General features: G+C 33.3%; 1 protein-coding gene across 2 annotated transcripts in view; it reads left to right on the top strand.

Moving 5' to 3' along the window:
- The window catches only part of LOC134853054 (proteasome subunit alpha type-6-like), a 354,898-nt gene that overhangs the window by 23,394 nt on the left and 314,893 nt on the right, over positions 1 to 16,611 (top strand). Inside the window, exon 4 of one of the 2 annotated variants that reach the window (XM_063868987.1) lies at positions 352 to 847. The exons of the other annotated variant lie outside the window; for it this stretch is intronic. Within the exon in view, the coding sequence (XP_063725057.1) occupies positions 352 to 726 (375 nt within the window). The 3' untranslated portion in view covers positions 727 to 847. Of the gene's footprint in view, positions 1 to 351; positions 848 to 16,611 lie in introns of those variants that run through there. 2 annotated transcript variants of the gene reach the window in all.

Raw genomic sequence — 16,611 nt, 5'->3', positions numbered from 1 at the left:
GCTATCGTTTTTGCCTAAAATTTATTGGAAGCAAATCAAGATGCATTGAAAAATTGTCGATACATATAGTAGTATGACACTTATAGATTAAGTTTTTCTACCTAAAATCTTGGTGATATTTTTGTCGGCTACCTTGATTGTTAAAAGTATTACGTATCGCAATTGTATCAAATTGGATTGATTTTTCTTTAATAAAGGGATTTATATAGTTTTTATGAATTGGGGAGTGAATTTTTATGAGTCGATTGTTTTCAGTTTCTTCGTTTCAATAAAAACTTGTGACTATATTTAGATGTTTTTCATCTTATGTTATTTATTCTGGTAGCATTTCATCTTCATGTGAATGTCCAGGTTTACACACAAAGTGCCGAAATGCGTCCTCTTGGTTGCATCATGACATTGATCAGTTTTGACGACGAGCTTGGGCCATGTCTGTACCAGATCGACCCAGCCGGATACTACAGGGGCTATCGTGCAATCAGTGCCGGCGTGAAGAAGACAGAGGCGAACAACATTTTGGAGAAGAAAATCAGAGATAGCCCGAAGCTGAACAAGAAACAGACATTGCACTTGGCTGTAGAATGTCTGTCTCAAGTACTCTCGGCCGACTTCAAAGCCGACGAAATCGAAGTGTGTGTAGTGTCTAAAGATGCGCCGAGTTTTAAGGCGCTGTCCGTTGACGAGAGAGAAGCGTTGCTAACTGACCTCTACGAAAGCAGAGAGTAAACTGATTTGAATTGTGACGTTTAAATTAAGTAGCTGCTGATATTATCTGATTCGATGTAAAGATATTAATTGTTCTTTATGAGCCGGTTTAAATAAAAAAGTGAATTGATTATTGGTTTAACTTATTCCGAGAACAAGTGATTGAAAACAGTGGAAATAAATTGCATTTCATTGTTAAGTAAAGCTGCTGATTTGCTTTATAAAGAAAATTGTATGTAACAGAAGCATTGGAAATCCTTTGACGTGGTGGATCATCATTGTCTTCCGCCAGAGGGCGGTGTGGGTTTCGGCCTAATTTCGACCCATTTGATCTTCTGTATTCAGCTAAATATTTGTGAGAACCTATTTGTGCCATAAATAGATTAATTCAAAGAGCTTTAAGGGCATATATTTCGTTCTTTAAAAATCGAAAGTTTCAAACACTAAGTCATTGTTTTTTTTCTGTTTACTTGCCTTCATTGACTCTTTTCCAACAGTATTTTGGCCATGTTTTTAACTATAATTACTCCTTTTTGTTTTTTGTCTTATTGGTGTCTTATTTTCTTTTATTTTTCTAGAAAAATCAATTGTATTAGACAAAAAAAACAAAAGGAGTAACTATAGTAAAAACAATTTTTTTCAATTAAAAAAAAATTAGTGGAAATTTTTTTAACAAAGAAAAATAACAAAAAAAATTCCTCAAAATAATTAAGGAATACATTCTGTGCTACTTGCTCAGCAACAGGATATCCCCGTTTTCAGTTTAAATTTGTCCTTAAATTGGTTTAAGTTCCTCCGATTGGTTACTATCTAAATGGTTTTTCTTTTTAATGTCCTCTAAGTTTTTCACTTACATTGTTTTTGCACGGTCAAGATTATCATTTTTAAACAAAAATTCTACGTGAATGACCGAAGATGCTGTTGATACAATTTTACTTGAAAAATTTCTTCATGCCATTCCATTTTACAAAACTTTGTATGAAACTCTATAAGCTTTTTTCAATATGATAATTGTATGATAAGTTTTTCCATGTACGAAATTTGTTTGACTTCCATTTTTGACTTGAAAGAAATTTCGATTTTGAAAAAACGATTTGTAGTTTTGAAGAAAAAAGATTGTCCTTTATTGTTTTTAAGTGGTTGTTGCACATAGATTGAATTTTCAGGAGCTTAATTTTTCAAAGTTAATGAATGAATCTTTTGGTTAGAAGATTGTTGTTCCCTGCGGATGGGTTTTTGAAGAAGCAGATTATGATGAACATTCTTCAGTATTTTTAAATGGATAATTTTCATTAAATTCAGTTCGCACTTACCAAAGATGAGGTTTTAAGCTTTGAGTGTATATCATTTTTTTGTAAGGAAAATGTTTAATGTGTAAATTAAATCAAAATGATTATACTTTTCTGTAGTTAGCAAGTTAAAGTGATCGGCAGTGTTTAATACTTGGTGGCAGAATTAGGTGTTTTCAATTTTCATGCTACTGGATTTCTTGTTCCGAATTTTGAAGAAAATTGACAATATTTCTTAGTATCATTTAAAAGACATTGTTGTCGGAAGCTCTAATGTAAAGTTTTTACCTGTCTTCGTTTTTTATTAAATTATGGGGGGCTTGAAATTTGCTAATTTGGCCAATCGGATAATTAAGGCGCAATATTTTGCGCTCTCTTAACACGCGTAAGTGGAGGATTAAATTAATCCAAAATGAATTGAGGGGTCCCTTTTTTCTTTACCTAACGTGTGCAGGGATTAAATGAAATAAAGTTTCAAAATGATTTCAATGTATAAAAGTTAATTGCAAGTATATTATTTCAAGAAATTTTATCTTTCTGTCAAGTGATTTTGTTTTTAATTGTTTTAATTTTGTTTTTGCATTATTTTTATTTAAATAAGAAAAAGCGAAAAATTGTGCCTTCTCTTAAAATTTTTGACTTTTTGATTGTTTCTGATTGCAATTATTTGAAAAAATTATATATATGCCAGTACTACGGTAAAACAAAAAAATCTTCTATCACAAATATGACACTCGCCTTGTTTGAAATTGTCAGATCTTTTTTTGAATCAAAAAATTGGGGAGAATTGCTGGATCGTACTAACTTTTACAAATTGTGATATACAGACTAACTTATACAGTAAATTTTTATGTTGTATTTTGGGCAAGTATTTTTGCATCATCTCTGTGTCCATTTTTTAACCAAAAAATTTTAAAGTGGCACAAGTGCAGTCGGAACATTCAGTCGACCTTCAAGAGCTCGGAAGGAGAGATAATTATAAAAAAATATGTGTATACTTTTGTTCAAAAAATTTGTTTCATTGCATAAGCAGATCTAGTATTTTCTCGCAGGTCAAATTTTGAAACGAAAATTTCAAAATTATTATTACTTTTTTTTCGTAGATCGGTCAAATTGATTTCTTGAGGCTCATCAAAGCCTTTAGAAAAGTTTTAGGGTCGGTTGCCCGAAAATGAATTTCGTAAAATAGTTACAAAGGGTCAGTTTTCTGAGGGGGAATCCCTCCCTTCTATCGGAACCTGATTCATTGTAATCCAACCAATTTTCAGACTTTAAATAAAGAAAAGCGGACGCTGTAAAGAGAATGTTTCCGCATTATCAAATAACGACTTAAACGTAATGACTCTAATGTCACTCGGTACCGTACGAAGTTCTTTGGGAACCTGATTTTGAGAGGAAATATGCACTGCCGAAACCACAGATGCCTCCCGCTTTCAACAATAGATTGGATAATCATGTCCATTTTCTCAATTTGAAACTTTTTGCCGTGACAGTGCTGAAAAGTTGTGCAAAAACAAAACCGAAAAAGTGTCAAGGAAATTGAGTTTTAGCCTTTGAAAAAGAAGGGTGGTAAAACGAAATGAGATCGCAGCCAAGTACTGAGAGACATCAAGTTCGACTCATCAACAAATGGGCGACTGGTATCGGCAAACACCTCAAATTCCTGGATCTTTGCGTTTCTATGAAAATGATACCTTATACACCAACGCTTACTACCAAGAAATGAGTTCATTTTTCAACTCATAAGAAACTAATCAAATTTCATCGTGGTTTCACTTCAAACAGTTTTAAATCAAGTTTTTTTTCGTTGTTAGAAAAAGGGCGAGCAGTAAGCGTACAATGCATGATATCAAGCGTTCAGTTTTTTCATTATTTAGGTCTCAAAATTGTATCGTTATCTTTCATGTTTTTCATTTTAATGAATTTTTATGGAAAAGATTATCGTTTAGTTTGCTTAATAAGCTGGACTTCGCAAAACTTGGGCCTCAGAGACCGCTTCTTATCAGCTTTGCGAGGTCCAGATCTTTTCCAGCTGAGACTGTCGGCATAGACATAGGTGGACCTGCCCTTCAATTCGGAAAGACGGCCGAATTATTCGGCTAAACACTTCCTGTACCCGCCCTAATATTTGAACGAGTTTTATATAGCAAAATAAAAGGTTCATTCAAAAAAAGTGAAAAAACCAGCATGGATTTAGAAAACATCATTCGTCTGTTACAAAGCTTATATTGTACAGTGATATTGTATACAAGAATTAAGAACAAGGAGAATAACCTCTCGCGCTATTTTTAGATATTGCAAAAGCTTTCGTTTTTATTAGCCATAACATTATTTTATTCAAGCCTGCCAAAATAGGCTTGGACCATAAAATTCTTCAATTTTTTTGCATCTTATCTCAAACAGAAAACAAATAATTTTTCTTTGCAATACATTGGCTCATTCCCGCAATAAAACAAGTCGTGGTCCACAGGGATCAATTTTTGCAATGTTCTTGTTTTTTTCTATATATGAACCATATGCCAGAAATTATTGACAACCTTTCCTTTTTATATGCTGACGATACAAAATTATTGGAAATTAGTTTGACCTTTCTTCGATTCAAACAGACTTAAACAATTTAATAACCTGGACAGCAGAAAACAGAATTGACTTAAAACAAGCGATACCCTCTAATCAATATTTTATCTAATGATAAAGAACAAGATTTTAAAAGACACGGTGATAAATCTTGGTGTTTTATGCAATTTCAAAATGTCATGGATATACCACATCACCGAAAGGCTTAAAAAGCAAACATGCAATTTAATTAGATCAGAAGATCCTCACCAAACTCTCTGAGTAATTCTGTTTGGGTTTCGTTTTTAAAAGTTGCATACTATCAATAATCTTTTTATGCATCTCCAGTTTAGTTTGCGACTAAAAACCAATGTAAGCTGTAAAAAAAATTTCAACGACGATGCATAAAAATGGTGTTAAGAAAAACATGAATTGAATGACGAGGATTGTTTTTTTTTACTTGAATAAAAGCAAACTGTTGCCAGTTTCACTGACGTTATTTAAAAACGATTTAATTTTGCTGAATAACATACTTAACAACAAGTTGCCGATAAGTTTGTTAATTTTTGGACAATCCGCAATAGCCCTGATTCAAATCGAACGGGAAACAAGACGGTTTTGAGAATGCGAATGGAAACTCCCTCGCGAGATCGAACAATTTGCCCGACTATGATCCTTTTCAAGAACCTGTAATATTTAGAAAGAATTTAAAGCTGCTATTGGTTGACAAGCTACAAACTTTTAAATACTCTATTCATCCATAGTCATCATTTTTAAGTTTGTTTTCCTAAATTTTTTATCAATGACTAAGAGCAACTAATCCCCGCCTTGCAGGCTTAAATTAATATTATTATAATTATTATGATTATGATTTTTATTATTATTATGATTGTTATTATTATTATGATTATTATGATTATGATTATTTCTTATTATAAAACCCTTAAATTGGATCTAATCTTCTTACATAATCTGAAATCCAGCTGTTGAGAAACAACTGCCAGAGTGCGAACAAACTATCTTTTTCCACCATTCAAATCAATGAAAATCAAGTTCACCAATTACCAGACTGATTTGCATACACGAAAAGACCCATTCATGATTAAATTTACAATTATGTCTTTCTATCTGAGAGAGAAGAGCACTCACATCGAATCAGGGTGCTTTTGAGCTCGGTATTTTTTCTTCAAGCGGACAAAAACTGGACTTTTAATTTGCCATTTTTGCCGAAAAACTTGATAGCAGACTAAGCTCAAAATTGAGCTCAAAATTTTCGATCTAGTGAATTTAGGTTATCATTAAAAATCCCATTGATAGTCACGTCGCTCGAATATGCGATGAATCAAATGCTTTTTGAACGTCGAGACAGTCTAAAACTACCCAAATTTGGCCGAAAAAGTCGATACATTTCTATGCCGGGTCGACAAATTAAATTTTTAAAACAGGTCAGTCGAGAAAGTAGAAACATATCGAGTTGTGATCGAAAAAATTGAAACATATCTGAACTGGGTCGAACTAAGTCGAATTCTTTTTGGTTGAGTGGAGAAACTCGGGCCATACCAAAATTTGTTCGAGAAAGTCGAAACAATAAAACTGAATCGAGATTGTCGAAGCATAATCAAATGTGGTTGAGAAATTCGAACTATACCAAAGTTTGTTCGGACAGAATAGTCGAAACATACCGAATTTTGCTCGATAAAATCGAAAGACAAATCGAGCACCTCAACCCGGGATGAAATCGATTTTTTTGGACATGTGGTATATCTGACCAGATGCGCATAAAAACAAATTGTTCTTGAAAAACTAAAGTGCAACCAAAATATTGTACGATAACATACACTCTAGTATATAAAATTTAGTATGGATATGCACAGTTTCGTACAATGTAGTTTACTTTTAATTTTGTGGTTACAAAAATGTTAAAGACAACCAGCTTCGTTGTTAGAAGCCTTGCACAAAAGAAAATCGTTGTTTTACAAGGGGTGAATTTAAACAAAGAAAGCTGTGAATTTACTGACTACCTTCAACGCATATACTGTAAATCTTGGCAAAAAAATATGTTGGAAAAGTTTGTCAGAAAAAAAACTAAAAAAGCGCTTTTTGTTTTTCTAAAAAGTTACCCCACGCGCAATATTTTTTGACTACCTTTGCAATCAGCAAGGGTATTGCAGTCGGGTATTTGAATTTTTTCCCCATTAAATAACATTGTTGACAGGATTGGATCTCCAATTTCAAGATCTCCGTTTCTGCACAAAATGAATATTTAAAAAATAAAATTTAACAGCTATAATTGAACAACTGGTTCAGAGCTACTGAAATTAAAGCTGTTTTACTCCAGAACTTTTTTGCATCTGTGACTTGATTATTTTTTCTGCGAAGATGTTTCGCGAGACTCGCACAAAATTCAGAAGTGTGGTTTATTTCTGGCTGAAAATTTTGAGAATACTGGAATTCTGTTTTTTTTTCAATTCCACTTACGGGTCTCTTTTTTTTGTAATAATTTTTTTTTGTTGTGATGCTGCTCTCATGACGTTGTGTGTTAACTGTATATTAGGTTGCGTATCACTACATATTCAAATTTATTGTAATTGGGTTATTTCTTACAAGGTTTGAAATTTTTTGGAAGTTAATTTTTTTTCTATTTTTTTGTCCATTTTTGTCAGAGTTTATAACAAGTAACGAAAAAAAGTTTTTCTCATTCTCAATTGCTTCTGCAGGATAAACAGCCTGAGTGGGCGCATAGTTTCAATCAAACTATTTCAGTACTTTTAGGAATTTTTAGATTTCGATGTTTTGACCATTTTTTTTTCTGTTCCATCTGTTTATTATGCGATTGAAATGAATGAAGTTAACGTATCCCGAGTCCTCCGCATGTTATAGATAATTGATTTTTATAACTATTCCAAAAAAAAAATTTTTTTTAGCCTTCGGTGGTTTTTTATTCAGATTTTTTTCAAGTTTTTCATATTCCGTTTGAGACAAAATATCTTTTGATTTTAGGCTTTTTTATTTTGTATCGCACGTGGTGCGAAGTTTAAGCTTCCTTCTATTTGTGAATTTAAATCAATTCAAGGTTAATCTAAAAATTAATTGATTAAAAAAGAAACTTTTCTGGGGTACGAACTTGTATTCTCTCTTTTCACCAAACAAAAGAATATCACGCAAGGCGTGAAAAAGAAAATTTTTGTATATTTCAAATCAAGGTACAAAACATTCGCACAGTAATTTTTGGCAGCATAAATTATTAGAATATTTAGGCAAGCATATCAGAAAACATCATATAAATTTACAATCAAATTCCAAAAAAAATCCACAGGCATAAGAAGCTATTACTTTCTAAACTATTCAAGTCATAGCACGACACAGTTGTATAATTTTTGATCGACATAATTGATTAGAGTTCTAAATAGGCATAACAAAAAAGATCAAATAAATTATTTTCAAACTCACGAAAATACTTTCTTATCGACACAAGAAATTAATATCTGAAATTTTTAAATCAAGGTATGAAACATTCGTATATTTTTTATCAATTAAAATTCTATATAGGCATAGCAGAAATCATTAGACAAATTGACATTCAAATTTACAAAGATACAAACTTATTGGAGCAAGGTCAAGATACGAAACATCTGTATATTGTTTTGAGTTATTATTAGGCATGACACAATACATCAGGAAAATTGACATTCAATTTCACAACAAATCAAACTCTTTGGCGCAAAAAATAATACTTTTTGAACTTTCTCAAACCGAAAAAACCAACAAAACTGCTCGTATCAAGGCGAGGCCCTGAATGTTCCGATTGTCTTTTAAGGTCTATGGAGCAGCGATAATATGGAAAACCTAAGTGCAATAAACAAAATTTTTTTTTTTTAATTTGAGATTTTTTGTGAAGTTTATCCCCCAGCATGCCATATAAATTACAGAGTGGTAGTTTTCGCTCCTTGTAAGAAATCAATTATGGCACACAAGCTTCCTTCAACCAATTTGGAACGATTTCTATTGCGGATTAAATTTCCGCTTATTACGCGTTAATAGCGCGAAATATATCGCGCGTTAATTGTCCCAAATGGCTATTTTAAAACCCCCATAACCTTACGAAAAATGATTGCAGGTGAAATATCTTTTGAAATTTAAGCTCAAGACAACAATACCGTTCGAATGATAAAAAAAACCGTCAAAAATGGCTTGTTAAAAAAGTGAAAAATTGTCTGAAGAAAAAAAACTCACCCGAGAACAAATTTTCCGTTACTTTCACTGCAAAAGTCAGAACAAAACCCTGAATATTCCGACTGCTTTTAAAGTTTATGGAGCAGTAATAACACAAAAAATTTAAATGTATTAAAATAAAATGAAATATATATTTTTTTCGAAAATACTTTTTTTTAATGAAAGCATCCCCCACTCGCTATATGAAGTACAAAAGGATAAATTTTGCTTCTTGTCACAAATCAATTATGGCAATTAAGCTTCTTTCAACCAATGTGGAATTATTTCTAAGACAGATTGAATATCCGCTTACACGTTAGTAGCGCCAATATATCGCGCGTTAATTGTCCCAAATTGGCCAAAATGGCAATCTTTAAACCCCCATAACTTTACTGAAAACGATCACAGGTAAAATACCTTCTCACATTTAAGCTCAAGACAACAATACTTTTTGAATGATTTAAAAAAATCCGTCAAAAATTTTTATTTTTGATAAGTCGAAATTTGTCTGAAGAAAAAACCCACCCCGAGCACAAATATTCCGTTACTTTTGTATTGAAAATCGGAACAATAAAATGCAAAGTTAAGCGAGCTGTTCATGTTAAAAGCATACGTACTGATCGCCTGAAAAAAATAGTCAATTGGGGTTTCGTTAGATTACATATACCCGGGTTGACACAAACTGCTCATCATACAATTCCATACTATGGAAAAAATGTTATTATAATACTCCATAAAATTCCATAGATTAAAAAAAACGTATGAAAACCACATTACAAGCATTTTCCATACAATGAAATTGTATGATAGACATTTTTTCCATTCAATGGAATGCTATAATAAAGATTTTTTGTCAAAAAGAAATTAATGAAAAATGGGCCGAATTGATCTAACTTAATCAGAAAACGAATCAAGCTCATTTAAACTCTTTTTAAGGGTTTTCCTGAGAAAAAATACAATTAAAAAATGCTACAATTTTCATAAATGGAAATCCTAAGATAAGCAGTTTTTCCATAGAACCCATGCATGGAATTGTATGAAAATCAATTTTTGTAAAGAATTGTGTAAGCATTTTTTGTACGGAGGTCAACCCGGGTTGCTTGAAACCTTTCAGCTAAACAGATTGTAGAGATTGTTATCCATTCAATTTACAGAGTTTAAGCAGCGCTTTTTTGCACGCGGATCGGTACATTCGACTGCAGAGCAAATAAAACGCTAAGTTAAGCGAGTTGTTCATGATTAGAGCCATTGCGCTGAGTGATTGAAAAAATAGAGCTTTGTCTTGCGTGGTCGGATCCGCCTCGAATAGGACTCGCCCTAAAAAGTTGGTCACGACTGCAGTGACGAGAAAGAACGAGAAGGAGCAAGTGAGAACTACCAGAATTATCACAAAATTCCTCTCGTGGCGAAGTTTTCTGTTCAAGCGGTTTACTTGAACAATATTTACCACGCCGGTTGAGTTCGTTACTGCTCGTACCTTGCTGACTTCAGTATTTTTGCGCGACCAAAGCGAGTGGACAAATATTATATTTGCACCCACTAGAATGAGAAACGGACCGCCGAAAACTAAGACAGCATGTGCTGTGATGGAATAAACGGACTGCAAAGTGTCATAACTGCCCGCCTGAATATTGCATCTATCGTCTGCATCGAAATCAGTGAAGACAAGAGGTCCTGCAGGCAGTGATGTTTTGATATTTTGATAATAAACGTTACTTTTTTTGAACCTTCAGTTGATGCTCACGATTCAATTTTATGTTACTGGGACTTAAATTCAGTTGTAACGAAAATAAAATTCTAATTACTAATATGTTTCTGAGAACCTGTTGCTAATTGAAGAACCAAGCGTTGCCCGATTTTTGACCCACATGAATTTGAAAAAAGATGGGTAATGATGTTTTTGCTTCTCTTTAAAGTGTAGGTTAAGGGGATTGCTTCTCTAGGTTCGTTCTCTCTTTCCTAACGACACCGCAAAGTCGTCCCTTGGGCAGTGAACTCTAGAATCTCGAAAGGGTTATTTTGGTGGCAACTATTCTGTATTGTATTATGTTGCTTGCCCCTTCTGTGTATTGCTCTTCAGGCTGTCTTGTCTACTCGATACAATCGCCAGAGTTTCCAACAATAAATTCATTTAGATGATTATATTTCCCAACACAGAAGGCTCTGAGTGGCCAAAATATAATCTAATAATCAAATCCAAAGGAAAAGGGTCCGCGATTTATCGGCCAAACTGCTTAATTGCAATTAACTTCCAACTAACTCCACTAACACAAAACTGTTCTCTCTTTAGAGAACCTCTAATGGAATCATCCTCTTAAATCACCCGTCCGCACATGTTTAAGACTATATATATCGGTCCCCTTGTCAACTCTTCCACGTGCCAAATTTGGTTTCTTTTATCAATCTTTTCACGCTTATTAGATACTCGGCATGCGGTAGGTGTCACAATTTGACCAAGCAAACAAATATCATACGATTCTAATCAGCAAATTCTTGACCTCCGTGATTTCAGCCCTCGATTTCAACTCAACCTCCAAACCATGCTATGTTTACTCAGTGACCCTCTCAAGGTCTTTATTTTAATGATCCCGTTAACGATCCGACCTCCCAAGGGTAGAGGGAGACCCTTTTTATGGAAAGCGAATTCATTTCAAGCATCTAAAATTTCGATCTGTACTCTATTCCAATCTCGACCTTCTAGCTACCAGGGGAACGTAGTTCGTCTATTAGAGATTAAATCAAACCAAAAAGTCAACCCCGGGAAGCCAAGTAATTTCCCCGTTCAATCATACTATTTAGGAGACCTAATTCTCATGCTGCGCTACGCTCCTTTTACTATCAATTTCTTCTGGGACTACTTTTCTTTGGTTTAGTTGAATTGCTATTAATAGATCACTCGCCAAGCTAAACTGAACCCAATGTTTACCAAGTCCACTTTGAATTAACTCTACTACCTTAAGGTTGCAATATAAAACTATATCATATCTCTAACAGCTTCTGCTCTTCTTCCCAATATATGAGTTTTCCTCCCAACGTTTAGCAAGGTGACCCATTCTACTTTCCAGGGGTTGGGCTGGGGAATACGCCTTTTTTCCGGTGTTAATCTCGGGGTTTTCTATGCAATTTTGGGGTCAAGACACCCAAAAATCAAATTGAGATCATCCAGGGGTCAACCGAGGTCAAAATTCGATGGGGGTCCTAACTACCAATCATATCCCCTTAATACTTCACTAGTTGTACTATTTCTGAGGTCCATTATCATTTTTTCAGGAAAAAGGCTATTAACACCGGAAGGAATCAATTCATTTTTGGCCACCAAACCTAAAATTTTTTAATGGAGCTTTCCCCGTCAAAATGTAATAAAATTGAGGGACATCTTGCGCTGTTTAGCAGTCAACTTCCAAAAAGTGCCAGAATAAGTTTTTACTAGTGTTTTGAGAGAGCTCAGAAAATTAATGACTTTTTGATCCCACAAAAAATTGTTTTTAATTTCCACGGAGCTGATTTAACTTTATTATATCTTAGTAAGTCAAAAAATTTGACCAAAAGAATATTTTTATAGAACTTGAGTTTTTAAATGAATTATGATTCAAATACTGTGCATCACCACCTGATGTAATCGCGTATCCTGCAATAACGGCCACAGACGCTATTATGGCGGCAGTACGCCTCGAAGTGTAATTGCGATGCGTGAAGGGATATTTTATAGCGACTAGTCGGTCCAGTGCCATTGAAATCATCAAGTAGATAGGCGTCACGCTACTTCCATACGTATGCCATGTAAATAGTTTACATACGAAAATCTATAAAAACAAAAAAAATTGAACAGTAATTTAACAGAACATGTCTTCTTTGCGACTGATTATAAGCGGGTAAAAAATTGTTTTGGTCAAAACTTTCAAAAAAAAACGCTCAAAAATGGCTTTTTTGGCCTTTTTTTATGAAAGTTTTACCAGCGGCGCAAAACATTATGGCAAAATTTGGTCTTTCAAATGTTTTGTTCCTCCTGAACTACAAAGTCAACAAAAATTTTCTTCAAAATCTGCCCTCTGGAGAAGATTCTAGACCCGACCAAGCCAAAATAGATAAATTGTGGTCAAGTAGTTAATATGCAAGTCAGACACCTCGAGTCCGAGTGTAAGATGTTTGCACAGAAGAGCAAAAAATCATTTGAAAAAAAAGCATTGAACAAAAATGTTTTCAAGGATTCAGGAAAACAATGACAATTTTTCGATTGCAAATCTATGTAGATTTAGTGTGATTATTGCATTGTTGCAGCAATCATTACCAAAATCATCGCCAACATTGTTTTAAGCTAATACTCACGTTGATATCTTTTATGAAGAAACCGAAGTGTTTGGCCAACATATCAAAACCATCGGTCAGACCTGCAATTGTGTCCCACACTGCCAGATGGCCAATAAGAAATGCGCTGTTGGACGCCGGTAGTTGCATTGCTGTTACGTAACAAAGGAAGTTTCCAAAGACGCCCAGAACTGAAGTCACAAAAGCTAGTATTTCGAGGAGTCCATTGGCTACTAACCACGGGAACTCCGTTGCTGACTCCAGCTCCAATTGGACCTCTACAGATCTGTTCACTTCTATCATCTAAACGGTTAAATCAGCTCTAGGTGTAAGGATCAATTTTAGTATTGTACATGGAAATAGTGCATTGCTGAGCAAAATGGAGAAAATTGATAAGTGACAAGTTAATCTTTAGTTATTGTTCCGATAATAATCAAAGAAAATGACGGAGGGCGTTCAACAGTGTCAAAACTAAAAATGTGTTCAACAGAGCCAAAAATTCATGATATTTGAATATTTTGATTTCTGTTTGTGAATTGCTAGAAATTTTGCGTGAATACTGCTTTGTTTTAGAGCAAAACCGAGAAAAAAAATGACAACTTTGCTGAAATAGATGTTTGTTCAGAAAACTTTCTGACACCAAGCGGAGACAATTTTGTTTTTTGAACAAATCGCATCAATCAAAAAGGCCATTTGCCAATTGTGCCTTTTCAACTTCCTTTCATTCAACTTCCGAACGAAACTTCTGTAGAAAATTTTAATTTTTTGAACTGTTTTACTGCCCCAAATGACGAAAAATTTTGGCTCGGGAAGTTTTTTGTTCTCTTGACAAACTTGATGTTTTATCTGTGATTTTTTTCGAGATATGGGGGTTGAGGATTGCAAAATTGGCCAATTAGGGACAATTAACGCGTGATTTTTTTGTGCTATTAACGCGTAAGGTGGAGATTTAATCGTCCAAAAAAATATTTCAAATTGAATTGAGGCATGCTATTTGCTCCGTATAACACTTTGGTTTATGCAAAATCTTTTGATTTTTTCACTGCGTGTGCGAGGACAATTTGCAAAAAAAAATCTAAAAATTATTTTTAAAATTTTTATTTGAAAATTTCCTTTATTTTTTTTTGAAGCAAACACTACTCTATAGACCTTCAAATGCAGTCAAAATTTTCAGGGCGTTGACCTGATACGAGCAGTTTTGTTCTATTTTGCTGTTGAAAAACCGTTTACTGTTAAAATAGAGTAAATGAGATATACATATGTAACATATACATATATAACAAGTACTCCCCCCATTTAAAGACGAGGGGGATCATTGTCAAGTGGATTAAGTTAGTGAAATTTTTGACCAATTAGGTGGTAATTAACAACTATATAATGCTCATTTACTGCTTTTATTCAAAAGGGTGGCAACTATTTAGTAGAAACCATATGTATTTGTTAAGCAGATCCTGTAATAGTAAAACTGGCTCCTCTATCGTTTCCATCGTTTTCAGAAAATCTTTAATACCGTTGCAAAATACTGCACAAAAATAATTTTCCTCCAAAGCGAAAAGAATTCCTGGTGTAAATTAAAAGGAACATAGGTACTCTGCGCAAGTTTGGTAATTTGAAAGTTTGTTCATTTGAGCAAAAAGTATTAAATACATTTTTAGCTGAATATAAACAGTTGTCTATAGTTAAATTGTATTTTGATAACTTACTTGAATAATTAAATTTCTAAGTATTCTAATACTTCGCCACAGTGGCTATTCTCATGCGCAAAACAATTCAACCAATCGGAAACCGTTAATTTTTTTTTCTGTTCACATTGGCTAAATATTTGCTACTTTAAACCAAAAAAAGTGATTAAAATAGATCATTGCTTAATGAATTGAATAATTCACCTAGATGAAAAATGTCGAATATTTTAAAGTGTCTGGAATTTTTTTTTGTTCCGACTTTCGATACGAAAGTAACGGAATATTTGTGCTCGGGGTTGGGTTTTTTTTTTCTTCAGACAAATTTCGACTTTTTAACTAGCCATTTTTGACGAAATTTTTTTATATCATTCGAAAGCCATTGTTGTCCTGAGCTTAAATTTGAAAAGATATTTCACCTGTGGTCATTTTTTGTAAAGTTATGAGGGTTTAAAGATTGCCATTTTGGCCATTTTGACCAATTTGGGACAATTAATGCGCGATATAATTCGCGCTATTACCGCGTAAGCGGAGATTTAATCCGTCTTATAAATCGTTCCAAATTGGTTGAACGAAGCTTATTTGCTATAATTGATTTGTTACAAAGAACGAAATCTATCTTTCTGTACTTTATGTGGCGTGTGGGGGAATGATTTTCATAAAAAATTTCAAATTTAAAAAAAAATTTTTTATTTTATTTCATTTAATTTTTTATGTTATTACTGCTGCTCCATAAACCTTAAAAGGCAGTTGTGCCTTTTTTTCCAATTTTCTGTGACTCATTTTTGATACTATTTTTTTTTGGACTTTTAAAAGCGTCTTTTATGACAAAAATGCCTAAGTGATGGTAAACTAATTTTAGCCAATCAGAATTGAGCATGAGAAAAAATTGTTTAAAAAATGCAAAAAAATCAAAATCGGCAAATAAGTCCAGGCCTTTATATGTATTAATGATCGATCGTAAAATAAACAGGTCAATGAATGTTTAATAGGTGCTAAATCTGAGATAAACGCATCGGAAAAAAACTAAAAACTTGAAGGGTTCCGATTTCTAAAAAAGGAAAAAAATGTTGGAAAACAACTAGTGCTATGAGTTCTCTTTTGCCATTTAATTTTTACAAAAACAGAAAAATACAAGCAATCAAGAATGCTGTTTTTTGGGAGTTTTTTTGGGAAACATAGAGCAGTATTTGTGGTTTTTACACATACTAAAATTGGCATTTTCAAAAAGAACCTTTATCTGTTCTGAAAGTTTTCACAACAATAGAAACTGTCAGCTAGATATGCAAAATTGGTTTTATACCCAAAGTTACATCTTCCAAAAAAGTTCCATCCCAGTCTTATTGATAACCCATAGGACCATGTAATCCTCCAAAAAATCTTGATTGGTGTTTTTTGTTGAACTTGAACCAATTATTATGTAACCAATTGTTATGTGGTATGAAACACTAACTGATAGTTTAGACAATCTTTGAGTTTATCAAAAAGCTGTCTAAATTGCTGTTGATATTTTTGAGTGTTTTTTTTCCTGTTATTTTGTGAAATTATCTGAAAAAAGATAAAATTCGAAACAATTTTTTCATAAAAAGAACAAAATACTTATCTTTTAGTTTAAAAAATTTAACAATCGTACTGAAAACTGTAATTTTTTTTGAAAAGAATATATTTTGAAATAGTTTTGTAGTTTTCATTGCCTAATTTGAATCTCTATTTTAAACTTTTGACGAAAAGGCAGGAATATAAGAATTTGAGGTATTTTTCCAAACCTGTTGAAACGACCGAAATATTGGTTTCGAATGCGAACAATTTTTACTCCAATTAAGATATCGCATTCCTATAGATTTTGACTTAAATCAGGTGTCCGA

Source organism: Symsagittifera roscoffensis, chromosome 1, assembly GCF_963678635.1.
Source record: "Symsagittifera roscoffensis chromosome 1, txSymRosc1.1, whole genome shotgun sequence".
Classification (NCBI taxonomy): domain Eukaryota; kingdom Metazoa; phylum Xenacoelomorpha; order Acoela; family Convolutidae; genus Symsagittifera; species Symsagittifera roscoffensis.
Note: the sequence above shows the minus strand (reverse complement) of the source record. Positions and strands in the feature narration are given on the sequence as shown.